This window comes from Papio anubis, chromosome 2 (genome assembly GCF_008728515.1).
Source record: "Papio anubis isolate 15944 chromosome 2, Panubis1.0, whole genome shotgun sequence".
Lineage (NCBI taxonomy): Eukaryota > Metazoa > Chordata > Mammalia > Primates > Cercopithecidae > Papio > Papio anubis.
Window position 1 is genome coordinate 100,625,178 of NC_044977.1, and position 25,314 is coordinate 100,650,491.

The 25,314-nt window shown below is 39.0% G+C and overlaps 1 protein-coding gene and 1 long non-coding RNA gene across 8 annotated transcripts in view; one reads left to right on the forward strand and one right to left on the reverse strand.

The window, feature by feature from the left end:
• The window catches only part of MYRIP (myosin VIIA and Rab interacting protein), a 404,653-nt gene that overhangs the window by 171,185 nt on the left and 208,154 nt on the right, over positions 1 to 25,314 (reverse strand). For all 7 annotated transcript variants that reach the window (XM_031662842.1, XM_031662839.1, XM_031662841.1 and 4 more), the window contains one exon: positions 17,173 to 17,394. In XM_031662842.1, coding sequence (XP_031518702.1) covers positions 17,173 to 17,394 — 222 coding nt within the window. The remainder of the gene's footprint in view (positions 1 to 17,172; positions 17,395 to 25,314) is intronic.
• The window catches only part of LOC110742592, a 66,930-nt gene that overhangs the window by 10,769 nt on the left and 30,847 nt on the right, over positions 1 to 25,314 (forward strand). The window contains exon 3 of the long non-coding RNA XR_002520438.2: positions 20,374 to 20,500. This is a non-coding gene — a long non-coding RNA (uncharacterized LOC110742592). The remainder of the gene's footprint in view (positions 1 to 20,373; positions 20,501 to 25,314) is intronic.

A 25,314-nucleotide genomic window follows, 5' to 3' on the forward strand; every position in this document is an offset into this window, starting at 1 on the left:
TTCTCTGATATCTATCCGATTAAGTAAGAAATCAATAATATAAATATAACCAAGATATCTCTACATACTTAGAAATTTTAAAAACACACTTCTAAATAACCCACAAGTTAAAGAAGAAATCACAAAAGAAATTTGAATATGTTTTGAATTGAGTGACAATAAAAATATTACACATAAAATATATAGATGTAGTAAAACAGTATTTAGCAAAAACTTATTTTTTATAATGCCAGCTGGGTGCGGTGGCTCATGCCTGTAATCACAGCACTTTAGGAGGCCAAGGTGGATGGATTGCCTGAGGTCAGGAGTTCGAGATCGGCCTGGGCAACATGGTAAAACCCTGTCTCTACTAAAATACAAAAAATTAGCTGGGCATGGTCGTGTGCACCTGTATTCCCAGCTACTCAGGAGGCTGAAACATGAGAATTGCTTGAACCTGGGAGGTAGAGGTTGCAATAATCCAAGATCATGCCACTGCACTCCAGCCTGGGTGAGAGAGCAATACTCTGTCTCCAATAAATAAATAAATAAATAAATAAATAAATAAATAAATAAATAAAATAAAATAAAATAAAATAAAATAAAATGCATGTAATAGAGTAATAAAGTTTAAAACTTAGTGCACTAAGCACCTATCTTGATGCTTGGCCCAGGCAAGCCCTACAGCCTACTTTCTGCTTGTGGCCCCTGAGCCACTGAATAAGCTATAGAAAATCACACAACCAAACTGGGTGGCCTCCCATTAAACAAGCACCACAGACTTTGAATGGACATTGCATTCTGAGCAGAGATTCCTTTGTGTTTGTCCAGCAGAGAGTCTGGCCCTAGTTTCTACTCCCAGGTTCAGATATAGGTGTCCCAACCAGAGAACCGGCCAGCTCCCTCGTGACCCTGAAGGTGCTGTGCCCTGTGAAAGGCAAGTAATGATGTCACCATGCCACACCCCAAAGCAAATAACCAATACATGACCAATAAAATCCCTGTGTCCTGAGACAACTCTTTTATATGTCCTGTCTTCTCAAACTTCCAAACTACCCTCTGTGAGAAAATGAGGGACCAAGTGGGAGTGCCTCTCCACCCCAACCTCCCCAGCATCTGCATCCTGTCCCCAAACCTCTGAAAATACTGGGAACATTCCCTTCCATCAGAAGCCAGGCCCTCACTCCTGCTCTGAGTGAGTCCCAGCTCCTCAGATTCCTAAGAGCCTCACACGTGGAGTTTACCCTTGTGCCCCAATCATCAATTTCTCCCTTTCTGCTGAACCATCACACACGTTCTGAAATCACACATGGTAAATAAACTGTCAGCCTCTCCTTGACCCCACAACTTTCCCAGCTTTTACCCCGTTCTCTATGGTCAAACTCCTGAGAAGAGCCGTCAGGATGGACTGCATTCCCACATCTCCCATTTTCAGCTCGCCTGTCTTCATTCCTGACCTGCCATCCCTCCCATCCACCAACCAGTGTACCCCACATAATTGTCTGAGTCCCCTGATCCAGCCATCTCTCTGATGGCTCATAATCTGACCCCAACCCCAACAAGATTCTTAGTTTGCCTGACGGGTCTGAGGGACTTCTGCATTCAGGAGATTACGATAGGGAGCAACTCACTCTCAGGCCTTTTTTAGAGCTCTTGTGGAGTTATACTTTTTAAGGAGCAGTCCTGTGAAATACTATGAGGCCATTATCAAGGATACAGTCCCCCACATTAATGTTTCCCTGCAAAGAATGAAAAGGAGAAAAATCTTTCAGAATTAAAGTGCCCTGAAATACTTGGTTTGCTTGGAAGTCGTTATTTTCTCTATAAGAATTATGTAATTGATCAAGTTTTATGTTCTGCTTTGGGCATTAAGTGACCCAGACATAAATGTGTGGTCCAATGTCTGGAATCATGTCATTCACAGCAGGGTGCATTTTTGAATTACAGTTTTCTATTACTATTTTAAAATTTATGTCTATGTATCTTTTCATGTTAGTAAAGGTCTTTGGGTAAGATACTGCAGACCACTTTAAGCATAAGCTAGGGTAAAATTTAAATGTTTAAAATGTATTTGGTAAGACAGGGGTCCCCAACCCCCAGGCCACAGACTGGCTCCCCAAAAGCTCAGTGGCAGCATTAGGTTCTCCCAGAAGCACGAACCTGATTGTGAACTGCACATGGGAGGGATCTAGGTTGTGCTCTCCTTATGAGGCCCTAAGCCTGATGATCTTAGGTGGAACAGTTTCATTCTGAAAGCATCCCTGCCCCTACACTGTAAGTGGAAAAACTGTCTTCCACAAAACCCGCCCCTGGTGCCAAAAAGGTTGAGGACCGCAGTTGTAAGACAGAAAAGGCAAACTACTGTATGATTCCACTTATATGAGGTACCTAAAGTAGTCAAATTCAGAGACAGAAAGTAAAGTGGTAGTTGCCAGGAACTGGGGGAGGAAAGGAATAGGGAGTTACTATTTAATGGGCATAGAGCTTCAGTTTGGAATGATGAAAAATTTCTGGAGATGGATGGTGATGGTTGCACAACAACGTGAGTGTACTTAATGCCACTGAGCTGTACAATTAATAATGGTTAAGTTTTATATTATGTATATTATATCACAATTTAAAAAGCAAAAAACCAAAAATGTATCTTGTGAAATTTGGCCTTGAGGCAGGTTGGATTCGAATCTGTTATGAATTTTTGTTTTAGATGAAATAAGCACACGAAAAGTACCTGAAGAGTCATAGTAAATATGACAGTAAAGATAAAAAGTGGGTGGTGGTGCGTAGCTTCTGTACAACCACTGCCAGGATATGGAGCGGGGAAGAGATGTGCAGGTGCAATTAAAAAAGAGGACAGAGGGGCTTCCTTAGGATAGACAGTTTTAGTTCATAAGCTGAGTGAAGGAGTGGTAAGTATTTGTAATCTCATTCTTAATTCTCTTGGTATAACTTTATTATTACATAGCAAACTTTTAAAAATTGCACATCAAAGAAGACATTCATGTAGTCAAGTTAAAAAATGTTAGCTATATCATGTTAACTGAGCTTGATGATTAAAACTTTTGAGCAGAAAAAATGAAATGCCTATTGAGAGACAGTACAAATAGTTTTCATTTGATGTTTGTCTTGAAGCTGTAGTCTTCTACACACATTTTTTAGTTTCTAGGGACTTCAAAACTTAAAGTAATACACACTTAAGTTTATTAAATGATGATTTGAGTCTTAATATCCTCATTCACTGTATGATCCTATGAAGTCTTTCAGAAGGTACCTAAGTCTTCTCATTCACCAATTCCCAAGTGGTGGTGTCTTTAACTGCCTTAGGTCGATGCTGGGAAAAAGAATTATGGGAATTAATTATAGAAATTAAATTGCTTGCTGTGCTAAAAAAGACATACTACACATTGAGAAAATGGCTTCATAATCATAAGCAATGATATTGTGCTAAATATTTTATAAAGTAAAGGAAATACCCATGCAGCAACTTCAAAATGAAAACATCATAGTAATAGCTGTGAGTCATTGCAGCTAAGGCCTTGCTAAGTGACTTATATGCTGTATCCCTCTTTTCCTCTACAACAATGTTTTGAGGAAAGTATTGTTATTTCCAAACTCAGAAGGGTTGAATAACTTGTCCAGGATCACCCAGCAAATAAGTGTCTAATCCAGCATTCAAACCCATTAATCTGTCTGATGCATGAACTTAATGAATGGATATAGGATGGAAAAGAACCCCAAAAGAAAGCAAAGCCCCATCCCTTCCTCTGGAAGATGTTGCTAGCAGAGGAAAATTTTGGCCTTCCCAAAACACAAGTTTCTAGTGCAGAAGATCATTACCTTTGATAACATATTTTAGACTCCATCACTCCATATGCACACCACTGTGCCAGAGAAAGTATGAGTTCTGGGATAGGGATGGTCTGTGAGGAGCCACTGGGCCTCTGAGCAGGACTTGCTGGGAGTTACCAAAGCATATGGTGCCTGTTCTTATAGCTCAGCGTCATTCTCCTATCTTATGACATACGGAGGTTGTCTAGATTAACACATTAGCTTCTAATTGCTGTTTTAATCCATTCAAGGGCTCTGATGTGTTAGAAAAGAGATATTTTTCAATTCTCCTTCTTTTAACTTCAGCCCCTTTGAAACACCAGCTGCCTTAGTCCCAAAATGCAATCCCAGTAACAAGCCTGCTTTGATGAGTCAGGCTGAGGGAAAATGTGAAGAACGCCCTGGCTCCTGGCAGCCTCTGAGATAGGACTGTTTAGGCTTCTCCAAAATCTTAATTGAGGCTCTTTTTGTGAATCTGGAGCTTACCAGAATCCAGTGGATAGGGAACCAAGCATGAGGGTGGAGAGAGGAAAGAAGAGAAGGTGTGGAAGGTGGTGGGGGTGTTGAGGTTCATTCCAGAGTAGTCCATAGTTGTTAAGCGGCTGTTCTTTAGGGCTCCTAGAGAAGCCCGCAACACTGTTATCATATCAATAACAGCAGTAATTAATAATAGTAACTGATATTCACTAAACAGATAAATGTCAGGTACTGAAGCAAATTTCCTCGTTTTAATCCTCACAACAACTCCAAGGGATGGGCATTGCTACCCCTACCCTTTGCATAGTGAATAGTGGATTTCCATTCAAGTATTTAATTCCGGAGTCTGTAATTCCAACACACACCACAGACTGACAACTTTGGGAAGGTACCCAACCTGCTTCATTTTATAATGTGCTACGGTTTTTCAGTTAATCCAATTCCATCTATTAAACTAAAGCCGTTTAGTGAAATCTAATCTATTAATTAACCTAAGTTATTTAGCTTCTTCGTGCTTAAGTTTCTCTATAAATACAACGGAGAAAATAATAGTACCTATCTCCTGGTATAATTATGAATATTTAAAGAGTTAATATTTATAATGCTCTTAGAGCAGTACCTAGCACGTAGTGGTTGTTAAATAAAATTCTCTCTAATTAAAGCTTGCCCCTACAGCAGCTGGGAAACAGATATATTTATCCAGAAAAGAAAACCATAAGCCCAGAGAGGCTGTGGATGGGAAAGACTCTGAGGAGAGATTAAAAGAGTATACTTGCTGTGCTTAGGGTCGTCAAGAAGTGGGATGCAGGCTTCCAGCTTGAGGTCAAAAGTCTAAAGTCAGCAAGTACTTAGCTGAAAACCAACCCCATAAGTTCTCCCATATTCTCAATCAGGAAAACTGATGGGGAAGTTGGAAGCTGTAGAATAAACACTGCTAGGAGGCAACTGAATCATAAGATATGCGTGGTGGTGGCAAGGGAAGTACCCCCTGGCCCTAACTAGCTTCATGTTTAATTACATCCCAAGGAACAGAAAGAATGCCCAGGCATGGTTCCCAAAGCAAGCTGGTGATCTTCAAAGAACCACACAAGCTTGCTAAAGAGCCAGGGATGCCTCTCACACCTCCTGGCTAAGCTTTTATCACTTCTTTAGTGGGGAGGAGTTAGATGTTAACATCAAAACCCCTCCGTATCCTATTTAATATTTTTTGAATTGCAATAATGTTTATGTGAATGCTAATAATCACATATGGTTTAGTTCATGGCATGGATTTAGTCGTTCTCAATTAATTCTCTTATTTCTGTATTACCAGCTAAAGAAAACCTCCAGCTCATGTTAAAATTGGAATCTATTGTGGGGCTCTCAGCTTACACTTGCTGTCTAGATCCTGGTCCAAGACTGGCCAGAGTAGAGGAGCTATGTTTCTTAGTAAAAGGCATTGTAACAAGGTTTGTTTGGCCTGGATGTAACTCTTCAACCAAAACATTTGAAAACAGTAAAGTGCTATGGACAGATGAAACATGATTATAATGGGGATTATCTGTTATAAGGCGTCCTCATGTCCTTGGTATGGTCTGGCTGAGTAATGAGAAGCAAACCAGAGAGATGGGCATATTCTTCCTCCAGAAGTCATCAAACATCTGAGTCACAGGTGTTTTTTATGTTTTTGGCTTTTTTCCCCCTTTAACTGGTGACACACTGTTCAACTGTTGCCTCAATTTTAAAGAGCATTTTCTATTGATTTTCTCTCTTAATTTAAAGGTATCATCAATTAAGGGCTAAATGAGGAACATTACCTATGATGGCAGTTTGTTTTCTATTTGATAGTCTTTATACTGGCACTTGAACAAAAGATAAACTTTCCCATTTTATTTTTTCCTGAAAACTTTAAAGCATATTTGTAGCATATCTAATACTGCAGCTTATTATATTTACAGGAGTAGTTTTCATCGTAATGCCACTAAGATATATCAAGCACTGGTGTGATTAGTGGGGATGTACTTCATCGATTATACACTAAAAAGGTGGTGATGAGGAAATGCCTAAAGGCCTCAAGACTGGGTACAAAACTTAAATATCAGAGTTTAAAGCAGTTAAAAATTTGCCATTTTTTTTCCCTGCCATGTAAATGAGCAAAGTCAGTGATGACATCTGCTAGGCTGGTGACTGTTAAAAGAAAATGGAGCTTAAGAACCCATGATTTCTTAAGTACCCTAATTGCTCCAAGGCCAAAAATGTGGCCCTCTCAGTCGTGTCCTTTGGTCCATGAATCTGTAGTCAGTTAATAAGAACTATGCTATTAGCCAGTGTGATGTTTTGTCAGTTGCTAAAATCCCCAGTAATTTGAAAATATGCCTTGTGGCAGATGCTGACGGTTGCCAAGGCGTCCACTCCCCCTTCATCCTAGCTAACATCTAGCTAAAGTGTCAGAGAGAGAGACATTTATTTTAAGGAACTGGCTTATGAGATCGTGGAGGCCGGCAAGTCCACACTTTGTAGGGTGGATGGCAGGCTGGAGACCCAGGGAAGAGTGGATGTTGCAGCTTGAGTTTGAAGGCAGACTGCTGGAAGAAATCCCTCTTCTTTGGGAAAGTCTTTTTTCTCTCAAGGCCTTTAGTGGATTGAATGAGGCTCACCCACATTATGAAGGGCAATTTGCTTTATTCAAAGTCTATTGATTTAAATTAATTTATCTAAAAAATATTTTCACAGCAATATCCAGACTAGTGTTTGACTCAATACCTAGGTGATGTGACCGAGCCAAGTTGACACATAAAATTAACCATCATAGTCCCTTATGCAAACAAACTCATGTTAATAAAAACCTATGGTGATCAGGCTATAAATGTATCCTAAATGCTCAGATATTGTGGACATTACAGATTTAACAAAAAGCCTGTCAAACTTTGTATACCAAGGTAAAGCTTCATTTTTCTTCCTCTTTTAAATCCTATTAAAAGATGAATTGGGAGACCAGTGGGTTTCCAAAATAACTTAAAGATTTAATTCATGCCCCTAATGTGCAATGTCATGGTATATACTTTCACTAAGAACACAGACTTCCAAGGATTCAGTCATTCAGTGGATACCACCAACTCATACTCTGTGGTCCAGATAGGATAAATGTTCAAGCTGAAAGGCCTCAGGTAAGATGGACTGTAAGACAGCCAGAGTGACAAAGCAGTTAGGGGGAGTGCCAATGCTATACCCATGGGCTGTGGGGCCACTATGCTGTGTCGGGGCTGTGTTCCCTGATGGTTACTCCCCTGTTCAGGTCTGTTCTCACTACTACAGCTGCACAGGAAATCCAAGTGTGCAGTTAAGTGCCTTGTAGACACAGGTGCCTTCAAGAGGAAGCAGAAATCACCACCATTCTTTTGAGTTGAGGCAGCCCAGGCTGGCCATTGCTCTAAAGACTTAAACTAGGGTGCAGGGCCTGGTTGAGCAAGGAGGCCTGCTGAGCAGTTGAAGGCAGGGGACCCAGAGGCTCAGGCTGTTTTCCTGAGGATATTGTAAGGAGACTCCTGAACTTGGGACTAACAAGGTGACCTTGGGATAATCACATAATCATTCCAGGTTTCAGATTTCCCTGGCCCTACATGTGGTTTATCACTTGCCCTTTGCAGAGTTCTTATAAGGATTAAATGAAACAACTCAGCTGAAAAGTCAAATTCAATCCCATATCCATAGCAAGTCCTCTTGATACATTTATTTGTTCTTTAATCTGTTGATATTAAAGAACTAGTGAATGGAAAATATGTTTAGCTTTCACTGGTGGCAATTTAAATTTTAAAGAATTCCTATTCACCTCACGGTCACTTAGGGTCACTTTGACAATGATTCAGATTGAGCACTGTGGTTACAGTTGCTACAGAGATCTGATATAGACAGGGTGGTATCTTAACCTAAATTGTCCATTAATTGGGACTTCAAAATACATGTCCCCTTCAGTGGCTCCTTTATCTCTGGGAAGCTAGGTGGTATCAGCCCTGTGACTTAAAGTGGGGCAGGGAGGCAGGGAAGGGCAACACTGGGCCGATAAAGGAGAGGATTTTGGAATGGGGAAGAGAGAAGGGAGCAAGTCCTACATTTCTTTATGTTTCTTTTATTTATTCCTGGTTATAAAAGCATGCATGCAAAATGTGGAAAACTTGGAAACTAAATTGCAAATAGAGGTAAGAAAAAAATAATCCACAAGCTTAGCTCCTAAAGAATGATTACTCTTAACGTCATTGATTGTATATTTCCTTTTCTAAGTTTTTTCTATGTTTTCCTTATTACATAGTGATTATACGTACCTTTTGCATTGCAGTTTTCAATCTAACATTTTAATATAAGAGTTTACCCATGCTAACAAAATGTGCACATTATTTTAAAGGCTTTATCATATTGTGTCAAATTGAATGTGTCCTAACTTACTTCCACCATTTTATTGTTGAGCATTTAGATTATGAATATTCTTTATATTACAAATTCAGTATAACTCATTTTTGTACAACATTTAAAATACTCTCTTACATCATCAGTTATAGGTTTTCAAACATGGAATTACTGGGAAAAAGAGTGCTTGGATATGCTAAAGGCTTTTAATACATGATAGTAAAAGGTTGTGCCCATTTATACTTTCCCAGTCATGGAAAAGAGTGCCACTAATTTAATTTAAAAACTACTTGAAGCACAAACCTCTATTCCCTTGATTTCTAATGAGGTTCAATATTTCCCCATATATTTGTTAACTTGTGCATATTCTTAGCCCACAGTGATAATTGTTTAATATATTTTTCAAAGGATATTACAAATACATTGGAGTATCTCTAAAGCATACTGTGGAATAAAACCCTGTCACCAGCAGCAACATGGATGAAACTGGAGGTCATTACATTAAGTGAAATAAGTCAGGCACAGAAAGACAAATATTATATGTTCTCATTCACATGTGGGCACTAAAAAAAGTGGACCTCATGGAGGTAGAGAGTAGGATGGTGGTCACGACACATTGTATACAGGTATCAAAATGTCACACATACCGTCAAAATACATACAACTAAGATATATCAATAAAAATAAATAAATAAACAAATAAAATATACTGTGGAGTTTATTCCAAAAGGACAAGATGTAATTTATGAAGTATGTGGGCTGTGTGAATACCAAGTAATAAGTGACTAGTTAGAAGTAAATAATACTCAATTCCAAGGAAAAAGAAATGAAGCCTTAAGTTTTCTTAGAAAAACCAAAGCAAATGCCACAAGCTTAATGAGCTGTGTTTTGATTTCAGTTCCAAGAATAATTTTTCTCCCATTCCCTGAAAACAATTTTCCAAATTGTTCGGTGCTAAAGGTAGTATAGGCATATTGTGGGTTCAATCTCAGACCACCACAATAAAGTGAATATCACAAAAAAGTGAGTCACGCAAATTTCTTGTTTCCCAGTGCATATAAAAGTTAGATAGACTATACTGTAGTCTATTAAATGTTGTGCACATAAAATTTATGTTTACAACATTCTGTAGTCTTTTAACTGTGCAACAGCATTGTGCCCAAAAAATGTACATAACTAACTAAAAATACATTATTGTTAAAGAAACACTAAAAATAATCTGAGCCTTCAGTAAGTTGTAATCTTTTGTTGGTTGAGGGTCTTGATGTCTGTCAATGGTTGCTAACTGATCAGGGTGGTGGATGCTGAGGGTTGGGGTGGCTTTGGCAGTTTCTTTTTTCTTTTCTTTTTTTTTTTTTTTGAGACGGAGTCTCGCTCTGTCGCCCAGGCTGGAGTGCAGTGGCCGGATCTCAGCTCACTGCAAGCTCCGCCTCCCAGGTCTACGCCATTCTCCTGCCTCAGCCTCCCGAGTAGCTGGGACTACAGGCGCCCGCCACGTTGCCCGGCTAGTTTTTTGTATTTTTTTTAGTAGAGACGGGGTTTCTCCGTGTTAGCCAGGATGGTCTCGATCTCCTGACCTCGTGATCCACCCTTTCTTAAAATAAGACAATTATGAAGTCTGCCATGTTGATTGATCTTCCTTTCATGAAAGATTTCTCTGTAGCATGTGATGCTGTTTGATAGCATTTTACTTACAGTAAAACTTTTCCAAAGTTAAAGTCAATCCTCTCAAACCTGGGCTACTGCTTTATAAACTAAGTTTATGAACTATTCTAAATCATTTTTTGTCATTTCAACAATGTTCACAGTTTCTTGACCAGGAGTAGATTCCATTTCAAAAAACCATTTTCTTTGCTCATTCGTAAGAGGCAACTCTTCACCTGTTCAAGTTTTCTCATGAGATTGCAGCAATTCAGTACATTGTCAGGATCCACTTCTAATTCTAGTTCCCTTGCTATTTCTAACACATCTGCAGTTACTTCCTCCACTGAAGTCCTGAATCCCTCAAAGTCATCAATGTGGGCTGGAATCAACTTTTTCCAAACACCTGCTAATATTTTTACCTCTTCTTACAAATCACAAATGCTCTTAATGACATCTAGAATGGTGAATCCTTTCCAAAAGGTTGTTTTCAATTTACTTTGCCAAGATCTGTGACTGTTATAGCCTTATGAAATGTATTTCTGAAATAATAAAACTTAAAAGTCAAAATTACTGCTTGATCCTGGGCTGCAGCGTGGATGTTATGTTAGCAGACATGAAAACAACATTCATCTCCTTGTATATTTTCATCAGAACTCCTGGGTGATCAGATGCATTGCCAATGAGCAATAATATTTTGAAAGGAATCTTTTTTTTTTTCTGAGTAGTAGATCTTAAAAGTGGGCTTAAAATATTCAGTAAACCATGCTGTAAACATACACACTATCATTCGGGCTTTGTTGTTTTGTTTATAGAACACAGGCAGAATAAATTTAGCATACTTTTTAAGGGACCTAGGATATTTGGAGTGCTAAAATGAGCATTGGCTTCAACTGGAAGTCACCAGCTGCATCAGCCCCTAACAAGACAGCCTGTTCTTTGAAGCCAGGTATTGACTTCTTTTTAGTTATGAAAGTTGTAGATGGCATTTTCTTCCAATAAAAGGCTGCTTTGTCAACATTGATGAAATCTATTGTTTAGTATAGCCACCTTAATGATCTTAGCTAGATCTTCTGGATAACCTGCAGCTCTGGTTGCTTCACCTTGCACTTTTATGTTATAGAGATGGATTCTTTCCTTAAACCTCATAAACCAACCTCTACTAGCTTCAAACTTTTCCACTGCAGCTTGCTCACCTCTCTCAGTGTTCATGGAATAGAAGAGTTAGGGCCATGCTCTGAATATGGCTTTGACTTAAGGGAATGTTGTGGCAGGTTTGACCTTCTATTCAGACCACACAAACTTTCTCCCCATCAGCAATAAGGCTGTTTCATTTTATCATTCACGTGTTCACTGGAGTAGCACTTTTAACTTCCTTCAAGAGCTTTTCCTTTGCATTCACAACCTGGCTAACTGGCTCAAGAAACCTAGCTTTTGGCCTATCTTGGTTCTCAACATGCCTTCCTCACTAATCATTTCTAACTTTGATTTAAGGTGAGAGATGTGCAACTTTTCCTTTTTTTTTTCCTGAACACTTAGAGGCCATTATAGGGCCATTAATTGACTGAATTTAGTATTGTTGTGTCTCAGGGAATAAGGAGGCCTGGGGAGGAGGAGAGAGATGTGAGCACCACCAGTCAGTGGAGCAGTCAGAATACACACAATACTGATAGATTAAGTTTGTCCTATCTTATATGGGTGTGGTTTGTGGTGCCCCCAATTATAATAGCAACATCAAAGATCACTGATTACAGATGACCATAATGATAATAATGAGAAAGTTTGATATATAACAGAAAAGTCTGAAGTATTGTGAGAATTACCAAAATGTGACACAGAGACATGAAGTGAGCCTATGCTATTGGAAAAAGAACCCTCGACAGACTTGCTCAGTGCAGGGTTGCCACAAACCTTCAATTTGTAAAAAATGTAATATCTGTGAAGCATAGTGAAGTAAAGTACAATAAAATGAGATATGTCTCTGGCAGTACAAAATGACAAAAATTAGAGTGAATAATTTTTATAATGAAGCAAAGAGCTAGAAAGCCAATTTGTTTCCAGGGAAAGTAGGAATGTTGTTCCCAAACCAATTAGACCCAAAATGATTATGACTGATACGTATGGTCTGGGCTCACTCTGAAAAGTTTTGTTTCCTGAAGAAGACCTTAAAATACAAGTACTATATGTCTTTATTCATAATGTTTGAATGAATGCATAAAACAAATTGACAAGAAGATAAACCTATATATAATGAAAAAATGACAAAGGGGATGATTCAGTAGTATCGCATTTTCTGTATAACTTCCAAAATAAGTAATTCATCATTCATTCTATAATACATTTAATTTTTTAATCTCCCAAAGCTAAAAATTTTAGACTAACACAGATAACAGAAATGCATTTTAATGCAAAATATATGAAGCAAAATGACTAACAAAGAACCAAATGATTATAATTACAACTTTAAAATTCTCAAAATGCTTTTATTGAACTAAATAATCAAACGGAACAGTAGGAAATATAGACTGTTTTTCATTGAGACGAGAATAAGTTAAAGTTATAGGCTACCACCTTTTTCTTAGACACTTGACACTGTCTGGGTCCTCTCCTGATGGATGCCGTGTTTCTAATACGACTCTCTCATTTAGAGCTGCACAAGAGACAGCCCCAGGTATTTGATACAGTTATTACTTCTGAAGCTATTCATATTGTAGCATGAATGTCTACCTTTAATTCCTGCTCCTAATTTTTTGTGGACAATAATTTTTATTATTATAATTATTCACAGCCCATAGTATCTCAAAAAACATATGCATATGGCAGCCACTGGATAAATAGCTAGAAATTAAACCAATGTAACAAAAATGGTTTTATTTAAGTAAGGAAAGAAATGTACCTCACAGGTAGCAGAGAGTGAATATGGGTCTGAAAGTGGCCTCACAAAAGTGGTCATCTGTGTAACCTCACAGATCTGCTATCAACTATTGAGATTTCATACACAAACACAAAATGTGCTCTTCTTAGAATCTGACACACAATGTTTTAAAAACCCACTTGCTTGACGATGAAAATTCTAGAAGAATGTGCCAAAGACTAGCGTCTAAAGTAAATCAGTTCTAACCAAGAAGGGAGTTTCAGATTGAATGAAGGGCAGAGGAGCTACTGGACAAAGTAGACAAGCAGCACTGAGTGTCCACACTGCCACAATATCCAAGTCACATAATCCTTAAATGTGTTACATGGTGAATTTGGCTGTAGAACTTGTGTAATGTTGAAGGGTTACACAGTTTGTTGCTATATAAATAAAATTAACTCCTCTAAGGCATCCTTCAAAAAACAAGAATGTGATCCAGGTACAACATAAAAGACTGTCTGCTCATAGGCCACACAACTGTGGTACTTTGAAAGACATACTTCTCTGTCAAACTGTGTCTAAGACATTTCAGGAAGCAAAAACATGCCACATATTTCATGGATTTCTTTCCTAGACAGTTTCCTGTGATTGAATTGAGCAATACAGAAAAATAGGGAATGAACTAAGTTTCTCCATCCCTTTGGGTTTCAGCCAATAATAATCTCAAGACATAATACAAGATTAAAGCAGCAACATTTCCAATTTCTCCTCAGCATCCCCTTTCTGCCAGCTTTGATTAAACAAGTGTGGGTATGTTCTGTTTGAGCTAGACACATTGAATGTGGAAGACTCCTCAGTAACCCTCCTCTTTCTTAAAAAAAAAAAAAAAAAAAGGAACAAGGGTACACTGGCTGTTGCATGATGTCTTTCCAAGTATCCTTCTATGAATGGTTCTTTATTTTATAATGCTCAGCTTCTGAGACTCAGGAGCTGTCATGCAATGTTGACACGAACATGATGCAAGATTAAGTGAAATGGGACAACCTAAGCCTCCTGCCTCCTCATTAAGTTGCTAGAAATACGAAATGAAAACTTAAAATATAGTCTTGGCAGCCATTGCTGATTTTTTTTACAACTTATTTTTCCAATATCTGACAAATTCTTGAGACAACATTGTATGAGAGAAATAGCAAATGGTTGGAATCAGAAGATCTTGCTTTTGCGAGGCAAGGTTCTTCCATTTATAAGTGATGTGATTCTGAGGTGGTGCAGGAACTACTCAGCATTGCTGGTATTTGATAAATGCAATGTGTCATTTAATTGTAACTAATAATAGACCCCTGCATACAACTCATGGTGAATGTGGGGTCGAGAGGCTGTGACTGCACTCTATTGCTACTAACCGTTTAGTAAATTTGGTGACTTTTCTTACCCTGGGAGAAGAGGAATAGGTACATATTGAAAGAAATGAAATCGTGTAGGTACTGATACTTCCTGTTATTTGTGGGGGAATATGTTGAAGCACAGTATAGTATACTTTCATAACTGCTAGGGTTTGACATTCCAATGATTTCACCATCCCTTAAAGATCAAACCCCAATTCTTCACGCAAACTGACCCAACCACTTGCCATCATCCTACTACAATAGTGTTCTGCTTCAGGCCCTCCACACACCTTGGGGGACTCTGATTTGTTTGCTCATGCCACACCTTGTCTGAGAGTGTCTCCTGATTCCTCCTCTCCAACTGAGTTCTATCTAGGATGTCCTCCTTTTCCATGAAACCCCTTTAGGACATCTAATACTCTCTGAGTCCTTTTCTCTAGAATTCCTAAAGCCTCATTTTGTACTATGCATCTGGCTGCTATTGAACATTGTCCTGTTCTATTTGGGTCACAAAGACTCATGTGCTTTCTATGTGCCAGGCTCTGGTGCTACAAACGGAGTTGACGAAGACAGTGTCCCTGTCCTGGCGGTGTTTACCACCAGTTGGTAACAAACGTCAGTGTAGTGCATGCAGCCATGGCAGATGTTTGAGTCAAATGCTACACAGGACTTGCCCAACTTGGTAGGTGCAGAATCATAACATGCAGTCATCTCACTTTCTCCAACTCCTTATGTCTCTCGAATCCTGATCTTCTAGTTCCTTCTCCTCATTTAAGAAAAACTTGACACCTGGCTCAATCTTCACTTCCATACTGTGGCACTATCCTGGTTTTTTCCAATCATATAGGCACTGGTATTTTGGTCCCTTAACTTCTTCTAGACGTTGTCGCCTCTTCCCATGGTCACCACTCAACTGATCTACTTTAGAAATTCATCTTTTTCTCTATATAGAATTTTCATTTTTTCCAATTTTCTTTGTCAAGTACTCCCACTGTGACAGTTCTTCGACTTTACCAGATACTTCTGGTTGATTGACCCCTTCATTTTCTCCCCATCCATCTAAGCCCCTTTCTGTTTTTCTTTACTATCCAGATTCTGTCTTTACATTCTTTACTGTCCAATATCCTTAACTCCATTACCCTCTGACCTGTCCCAAGCCTCACAAAAACTCCCAATCTGTGGGAAGATTGAAAGAAAACAGATTCATGATTAGTTACAGGAACTTGACTCGAATGTCTGCATCTCCAACTCCTGTAATGCCTATTTAGATCTACTCTTATTTCTTCTAACATCCAACTCTCTTGTTCTCAGTGCTTCACCTTACCCCACCTTGACTGAGAAATGGAAGGCATAGATGAACCTCTCTCTGTAGATTACTCCCAGACATATGCTTATCTACAATCCCAGTCTCCTCCTTCCCTTTGTTGTTGCAGGACTTTTCCTCCTCCTTTCAAGCTGCCATGTGGAGACCCAGATGGGCTCCTTGCTCTGACAAAGTCAGACACAGGACCTGCGCAGCACCCAGCCTTGGGTACTGGGTGCTCAAAGAACCTTTTGTTTCAGTTTGTGTCTCTGGAATGAATGAATATATATATATATATATGTATTTTTTTTTTTTGGAGCCCAGAGCCTGATTCCTTGGAGACCCCAAGAAACCTTGGCAGCTGTCCCCATTAACTAGCTCTTTGGGAAAATTCTAGGTCTTGATGAATTAAAGGATACAAGAGAGTAAACAGGGCAGGGAGAGGAGAAAGGAGGAAAGAAGGAAAAGGTATGGGAGTCAGGGTCTTCTGAATGTGTGCTCCCAGGACCTGCTCATCTCAGCTTCACTCACTAACAGTCATTTTGGAAGCATGCAGCAAATACGAATCACAATGCACACTACAGATGCTAGGATCAGCACAGACAAATACCAAACACTGGTTTATCAAACTCATCAGTTTCCAAATACTCAACAGATAAAAGAAGTGCTCTGCTAGTCGCTGAGGGAGAATGTGAAATGCCATGCTTGTTACTTCCTTCACAAGGTTGTCTTCATTTCCCCTTTCACAGTATTGACTCTTTTATATCTTTTACAATCTTGCTTTTATTTCTTGTCCTCTGTGAAGCTTTCCCCAAGCTGCAGGGCCAGTCTCTCCTTGCTCAGTGCCCCCATAGCCAACATACAAATTAGTCAGGGCATGTATCTCCACATACGAAGGCCCAGCACTTATGTATCACAGCATCCGCTATGCCTCTGAGTCACTCACAATTGGTCTAATTCACCATCATGTTTCCTGCACCCAGCATAATTCCTAAGAATCCAACACATGCTTGTGGTATGAGTGAACGAAAGGATGAGATGAGATGAGAAATTCCAAAAAGATGAATAACATATGTAGGAGCTACATCTTCAATCCCAAGAAAGCCCTTTCTATTCACACCCAGGTGCTCCTGGGGGTCCCCTCTCATCCTCCCTATAAAGATCAACCGGTTTCCTTATCCATGCATCTCCCTTCAGCAAGCTCTTTACTTTGGTCAATACTCTGTGTTGATCTACCAATGATAGCTGGTCCTACCTGACTGAAGGAAGTGGCAGGTGAATCTCTCTAAATCACCAGCATAGACCCTGGGAATGCACCAGCTACTCACCTCGCTTGCTGGCAGACGCAGCAGACCCAGGCTTTTTCGTGCTTCTGGTAGGAGCAGCAGCTCTTGCAGACATTGAACTTGCAATCTCCACACTGGCGCTTGGTGTTGACGAGGAAGGTGAAGGGCGAGCAGCAGCGCATGCAGCAGTGCTCCACGAACTGCTGGTGCTTCGAGAGGATGCTGCACTTGCTGCCTTCCTCATCCAGCTTCTGCTTCAGCTCACTGGGAAACCAAGGTAGGGGAAACGGGAGGAGGAGAGAAACACAGTATCAGGTCAGAGGCTGTCTCCCCAAAGCACCCACCTTGGCCCTCCCTTAGGCCAAGCTACCATGTAGGACCTTCCTGGAAAACAAGAGAACTCAGAAAGATCAACTGCTCAACATTATGACCAGAGAAGAACATTAATCATGGATTAGTTTTGTGTACTCCTGTACGTCAGATTTTCTATGAGAAAGCATGAAAACCTTATTACTTACATTTCAGAGACTACATTGAGATACAAGTTATTAAAAAACTAATAAGCACATCCTTGAAAAATAAAACCTTTAACTTAATTAATGCCTTTTTAAAGGAACAGGAGATCACTTATGATAAAACATTAATCCTCACACAGCCCAGCTGGGCATATGATAAATGCAGTTCTGGCTTTATTTAACATCCCTGGAAACTGAAGTACCCAAGGATTTTAAAAGCTTTCAAATCTATATGAGCCAATAAGGATTCTATGGGTGATGGGCAGATCGAGGCACTTGTGATTCAGAGTTGGAAAAAGAACAATTCTGTTCTTCTAAAAAACTCCTGATCACTGGGCACACAGCCAACCATATTAATGCAAAACATGACAGTGCATACACTCCTCTCTGTGCTCAGTGAGAAGAAAAATACACTGCAAATAGGTTGAGTAACCTGGGGAAAAAAATGAAAAAATAATTACTCTGAATCACCAGGTTTGAGTTGTTTTTCCTGCTACGAAAATGGGGGCCCCCAAAGAACAGTAGAAAAATTATTATTTTTACTACTATTTTACTATTACTATACTATATTACTAGACTATATTTTTTACTATTTTAGTACTACTATATTACTACACTACTACTTTTACTATTTTCCTACTGTTGCACACTATTGTAATAGTAAAACACAGCCCCCCACTTATAATGGTTTAACTTATGATTTTTCAGCTTTCTGATGATGCAGAAACTATATGGATTCATTAAAAAGCACCAGAAAGTGATACAATGCTCTATCATGATGCTGAGCATAGCAGCAGTGAGCCATAGCTCCCAGTCAGCCATGAGGTCATGAGGGATATAATCTACGGTGTACTATGTTTTACTATGTTGTCAGATGACTTTGCCCAGCTGCAGGCTAATGTAAGTGTTCTGGGCATGTTTAAGTTGGCTGGGCTAAGCTGTGATGTTCAGTAGGTTAGCATTTTCAACTTATGATAGTTTCAACTTATGATAGGTTTACTAGGATGCAATCCCACTGTAAATCAAGGAGCATCTATATTTTACTGCAGCATTTTACTATGATAATACTTGAAAGTATTTTACTACTATTTACTGCTACTATTGTTTTATACTATTTTACTTTATTACTTTTTTTTTAACTTTTTATCTTTACTACTATTTTTATTTTTACTATGACTATTTACCACTCTTTACACTATTACTATTTTTCTGTACCCAGTTGTGATTATGCAGTTAATACTGGATATATTTATGATGTATGTGGCAAATATTTTCTCCTGTTCTACCCTTGTCTTTTTATGTTTATGGTGTTTATTCTTGTTTAGAAATGCTTAATTTTTCTGTAGTTAAATCTGTCAGGCTTTTCTTTCATGGACATTGGGCTTTATGTCTTGCTTGAGAAGGCCTAGACCACCCCATCAGTTTATGTACATAGTCAATTAGCCCCTGTATAGGTTGAAGGTTGGCCCTCTCAAATGATATGTCCATGCCCTAAATCCCTGGAAACTGTAGCTTTTACTTTATTTGGAGAAGAGGTCTTCTTATAAATTAAGAATATTGAGATGTAGTTATCTTGCATTTTCTGAGTGAGCTCTAAATCCAATGACAACTATCCTTTAAGAGACACACAGGGAAGGCAATATGAAGACAAAGGCAGAGATTGGAGTGCTGTGGCTACAATCCCAGTAACACCAAGATTTGCCAGAAGCCACCAAAAGCTAGGAAAGAGGCATGGCAGATTCTCCCCCAGAGACTTGGGAGGGAGTGTGGCCCTGCCAATGCCTGGATTGTAGACTTTTGACCTCCGGAAGAGGGAGACGATACATTCTTGTTTTAAGCCACCTGTTTGTGGTAATTTGTTACAGCAGCCTCAGGAAACTAATATAGTTTCTACTTTTTTTTTTTTTTTTTTTTTTTTAAAAAAAAGGAAAACAGTAAGTACAGACTTTCCTCAACACTATATCCTCATCTAGTTACCACTCTCTAATAGTCCTAACCTCTTCTAGTTAAAATTCCTGAAAGAACCATCCCTGGTAGTCAGCATATGTTCTTTATTCCCATCACTCCTGGGTCCACTCCAGTGGACCTTTTGTTCTTTTTCTTAAATAAAACAAAAGCTCTGCTGGAGATCCCCCACTGACCTTCATGTTGAAAGATCCAAGGGGACTTTCTAGGCCTTGTCGTACCTGATTATTCTTCCATTCTTGAAATACTCTCTTCCCTTCCTCGTGTTACTCTTGTTTTCCTCAGCCCTTTTCCAATTCCTTTGCAAGCTATCTCTTCCTCCTGTTCTGACTTTTTAAATGTTAGACAAGACTTTTTAAGGCATAAAATATTTATTCACTAATGAAGATTATTTTCAACATTAATGTTAACCTTTTACTGAATAGATTGTTTGAGTCATGGTCTATGTGACTAGGTAGCCTTTCTCCACCCCAACTTTCCTCAAGCATGGACAAATCCCTTCTTTTCAGTTCACTGAAGCAGCAGACTGTCAGGTGTGGTGGGTGATGGACATTTATTACCAATGGTTTAAGGTAGTGGAAGGTGATGGAAGAGAAACTCAGCTCCAGGCAGAACAGAAAACCATTTCATGTGGGCATGCTGCAGTTAAAGTCCTCAGCCACTACCTTTGGGATTCCTTCCGAGGCCCTGTCACTGGACATGTTGCTGTGCCATCTCTGCCTATCCAGGTTCCCCATATGTCCCCTCTCTTCTCTTGTTCCAGGGCCCTTCATGGCTGATTAGAGGAAAATTATCCAAAGCTGTGACCTAACTGGTAAAAAATGGCTGCATATGTAGGAGTCACCCTTGTTTGACTCACAAGGCATGGGAGTAAATGAATCAGGACACAGGTAAGCAAGAAGGAAGATCACGAGAACTACCTTTCTTTCTCTCCCCCGCCCCCTTGTTCCCTCTCTCTCCTTGCCCTGTCCCCATATTTTTAAATTAAAAGGATGGTATTATTTATACTGTTTTAATTATGAAACCTAAAAAATGGTCCATTTTTGTTAAGGTTTTCAAGTGTGTTGTTATAAAGTGGTTCACAGATTTCTCTCATGATTATAAGATCTCTGCTACCTCGGTCATTATGTCCCTCTTTTCTTTCAGAATGTTGTTTATTTGGCCCTTGTTCAGTAAGTTCAGAGGTTTACTTATTTCATTAATTTTAAGGATAACTAGCTTTTAGTTAGGTTAATGGTTGTCTACATTGCTTATTTGTTCTCCATTGCAATAAGGTCCAGTCTTATTCCTTCTACTGGTTTGAGTTTATTATTTTCTCTAACCTTTAACAAGTAAAATTTTTTAAAGTAAATGGATTTTTAACATTTACTCTTTCCTAATCTATGCATTTAAAGCTATAAAATTTTCTCAACACATCTCTTTTGTTGTACCTTGCAGGTTTTAAATAAGAAAATTTTTATTGTCATTTAGTCTTACATATTTTATAATTCTCAGGTTTAAAATTTTCCAAATTTGTGGCTTTTGTTATTAACTTTTTTAAACATTTTGATCAGAGAGTCTCAAATAAATTCTTTGGTATTCATTGAGACTTTCATAGCTTCATGGTTAGCCAATTTGTGTAAAGCCCATGTGTGTTTGAAAAGAATGCTTATTCTCTACCGACTGATAACAAGATGTTAACCAAAAAGTCACTGAGGCAGGTCTCAATGGATAGAGGTTAATTTAGCCAAGGTTGAGGACACTTCCGGGAAAAACACAAGTCATGGGAGCATCTGTGATCTGAGATTTTTCCAAAGAGGGTTTTGGGAACTTCAGTATTTAAAGGAGAAAGTCTGAGCCAGAGAGAAAACAGGAAGTGGGGGTAGGCAATGATGTAAATGTTGTGAGGTTCTGATGAGCATTCACAAATCTACATTTCACATGTGAAAAGAGGGCATAGAGGGAAAAGTCAATTCTGCATCAATCTCAGGGTAGGCAGAAGGATGATTTCTGGTCTTGTCATTGTCCCGTACCTGTGACATTAAGCTGGTAATTGACATTGTCAGATAAGAGTCAACAGAACTCAGTTTTAAGACTAGTTTATAGGGGGATATGTATCCTGAAAGATTTAGTGGCTCACAAGGAATTTCCTTGTGAAAAATTTGTGAGGAAGACCATCTGGGGCAATATGTGTTGTAAAAGGAACATAAAGTCCCTGGAACCCAAACCCACTAAGCCAAAGGGAAAAGTCAAGCTGGGAACTAGGTGAAGCAAACCTGCCTCCCTTTGTTCCTAAATAGACAACTACAAGATAAAAGGCTACGTACCTCCCTTGCAATTTGCTCACAAGGAAGGCCCTTTAGTTCCTTTCAATTTTACCCTGACAGTGTAAATTAACATCTTGTCTTCACAGGCACGGGACAAAGGACTGAATTAAAAGTGGCTTGGCTGAGACAAATGTGTATCTGACTGCTTTCTGTACTCAATGATTATTATATCTTATGCAAAAAATGCAGATTCATTGAGAGTGAGACAAATATATTTATATTGAAATTACTAATAGATTTGGACTTTTTTCTACTATGTTATGTTTTCTTTTTTTTTTTTTTTTACTTTAAGTTCTAGGGTACATGTGCACAATGTGCAGGTTTGTTACATATGTATACATGAGCCATGTTGGTGTGCGGCACCCATTAACTCGTCATTTACATTAGGTATGTCTCCTAATGCTATCCCTCCCCCCTCCCCCCTCCCCACAATAGGACCTGGTGTATGATGTTCCCCTTCCTGTGTCCAAATGATCTCATTGTTCAATTCCCACCTATGAGTGAGAACATGCGGTATTTCGTTTTCTGTTCTTGCGATAGTTTGCTGAGAATGATGGTTTCCAGCTGCATCCATGTCCCTACAAAGGACACAAATTCATCCTTTTTTATGGCTGCATAGTATTCCATGGTGTATATGTGCCACATTTTCTTAATCCAGTCTGTCACTGATGGACATTTGGGTTGATTCCAAGTCTTTGCTATTATGAATAGTGCCGCAATAAACATATGTGTGCATGTGTCTTTATAGCAGCATGACTTATAATCCTTTGGGTATTATCCCCAGTAATGGGATGGCTGGGTCAAATGGTATTTCTAGTTCTAGATCCTTGAGGAATCACCACACTGTTTTCCACAATGGTTGAACTAGTTTATAGTCCCACCAACAGTGTAAAAGTGTTCCTATTTCTCCACATCCTCTCCAGCACCTGTTGTGTCCTGATTTTTTAAATGATTGCCATTCTAACTGGTGTGAGATGGTATCTCATTGTGGTTTTGATTTGCATTTCTCTGACGGCGAGTGATGATGAGCATTTTTTCATGTGTCTGTTGGCTGTATGCATGTCTTCTTTTGAGAAGTGTCTGTTCATATCCTTTGCCCACTTTTTGATGGGGTTGTTCGTTTTTTTCTTGTAAATTTGATTGAGTTCCTTATAGGTTCTGGATATTAGCCCTTTGTCAGATGAGTAGATTGCAAAAATTTTCTCCCATTCTGTAGGTTGCCTGTTCACTCTGATGGTAGTTTCTTTTGCTGTGCAGAAGCTCTTTAGTTTAATTAGATCCCATTTGTCAATTTTGGCTTTTGCTGCTGTTGCTTTTGGTGTTTTAGACATGAAGTCTTTGCCCATGCCTATGTCCTGAATGGTACTACCTAGGTTTTCCTCTAGGATTTTTATGGTATTAGGTCTAACATTTAAGTCTCTAATCCATCTTGAATTAATTTTCGTATAAGGAGTAAGGAAAGGATCCAGTTTCAGCTTTCTACTTATAGCTAGCCAATTTTCCCAGCACCATTTATTAAATAGGGAATCCTTTCCCCATTTCTTGTTTCTCTCAGGTTTGTCAAAGATCAGATGGCTGTAGATGTGTGGTATTATTTCTGAGGACTCTGTTCTGTTCCATTGGTCTATATCTCTGTTTTGGTACCAGTACCATGCTGTTTTGGTTACTGTAGCCTTGTAGTATAGTTTGAAGTCAGGTAGCGTGATGCCTCCAGCTTTGTTCTTTTGGCTTAGGATTGTCTTGGCAATGTGGGGTCTTTTTTGGTTCCATATGAACTTTAAAGCAGTTTTTTCCAATTCTGTGAAGAAACTCATTGGTAGCTTAAGGGGATGGCATTGAATCTATAAATTACCTTGGGCAGCGTGGCCATTTTCACGATATTGATTCTTCCTATCCATGAGCATGGTATGTTCTTCCAGTTGTTTGTGTCCTCTTTTATTTCACTGAGCAGTGGTTTGTAGTTGTCCTTGAAGAGGTCCTTTACATTCCTTGTAAGTTGGATTCCTAGGTGTTTCATTCTCTTTGAAGCTATTGTGAATGGGAGTTCATTCATGATTTGGTTCTCTGTTTGTCTGTTACTGGTGTATAAGAATGTGTGTGATTTTTTGCACATTGATTTTTTATCCTGAGACTTTACTGAAGTTGCTTATCAGCTTAAGGAGATTTTGGGCTGAGACAATGGGGTTTTCTAAATATACAATCATGTCATCTGCAAACAGGGACAATTTGACTTCTTCTTTTCCTAACTGAATACCCTTGATTTCTTTCTTTTGCCTGATGGCCCTAGCCAGAACTTCCAACACTATGTTGAATAGGAGTAGTGAGAGAGGGCATCCCTGTCTTGTGCCAGTTTTCAAAGGGAATTTTTCCAGTTTTTGCCCAGTCAGTATGATATTGGCTATGGGTTTGTCATAAATAGCTCTTATTATTTTGAGATACGTTCCATCAATACCGAATTTATTGAGAGATTTTAGCATGAAGGGCTGTTGAATTTTGTCAAAGGCCTTTTCTGCGTCTATTGAGATAATCATGTGGTTTTTGTCTTTGGTTCTGTTTATATGCTGGATTATGTTTATTGATTTGTGTATGTTGAACCAGCCTTGCATCCCAGGGATGAAGCCCACTTGATCATGGTGGAGAAGCTTTTTGATGTGCTGCTGGATCCGGTTTGCCAGTATTTTATTGAGGATTTTTGCATCAATGTTCTTCAGGGATATTGGTCTAAAATTCTCTTTTTTTGTTGTATCTCTGTCAGGCTTTGGTATCAGGATGATGTTGGCCTCGTAAAATGAGTTAGGGAGGATTCCCTCTTTTTCTATTGATTGGAATAGTGTCAGAAGGAATGGTACCAACTCCTCCTTGTATCTCTGGTAGAATTCAGCTGTGAATCCATCTGGTCTTGGACTTTTTTTGGTTGATAGGCTATTAATTATTGCCTCAATTTCAGAGCCTACTATTAGTTTATTCAGGGATTCAACTTCTTCCTGGTTTAGTCTTGGAAGAGTGTAAGTGTCCAGGAAATTATCCATTTCTTCTAGGTTTTCCAGTTTATTTGCGTAGAGGTGTTTATAGTATTCTCTGATGGTAGTTTGTATTTCTGTGGCATCGGTGGTGATATCCCCTTTATCATTTTTTATTGCGTCTATTTGATTCTTCTCTTTTCTTCTTTATTAGTCTTGCTAGCGGTCTATCTATTTTGTTGATCTTCTCAAAAAACCAGCTCCTGGATTCATTGATTTTTTGGAGGGTTTTTTGTGTCTCTATCTCCTTCAGTTCTGCTCTGATCTTAGTTGTTTCTTGCCTTCTGCTAGCTTTTGAATGTGTTTGCTCTTGCTTCTCTAGTTCTTTTAATTGTGATGTTAGGGTGTCAATTTTAGATCTTTCCTGCTTTCTCTTGT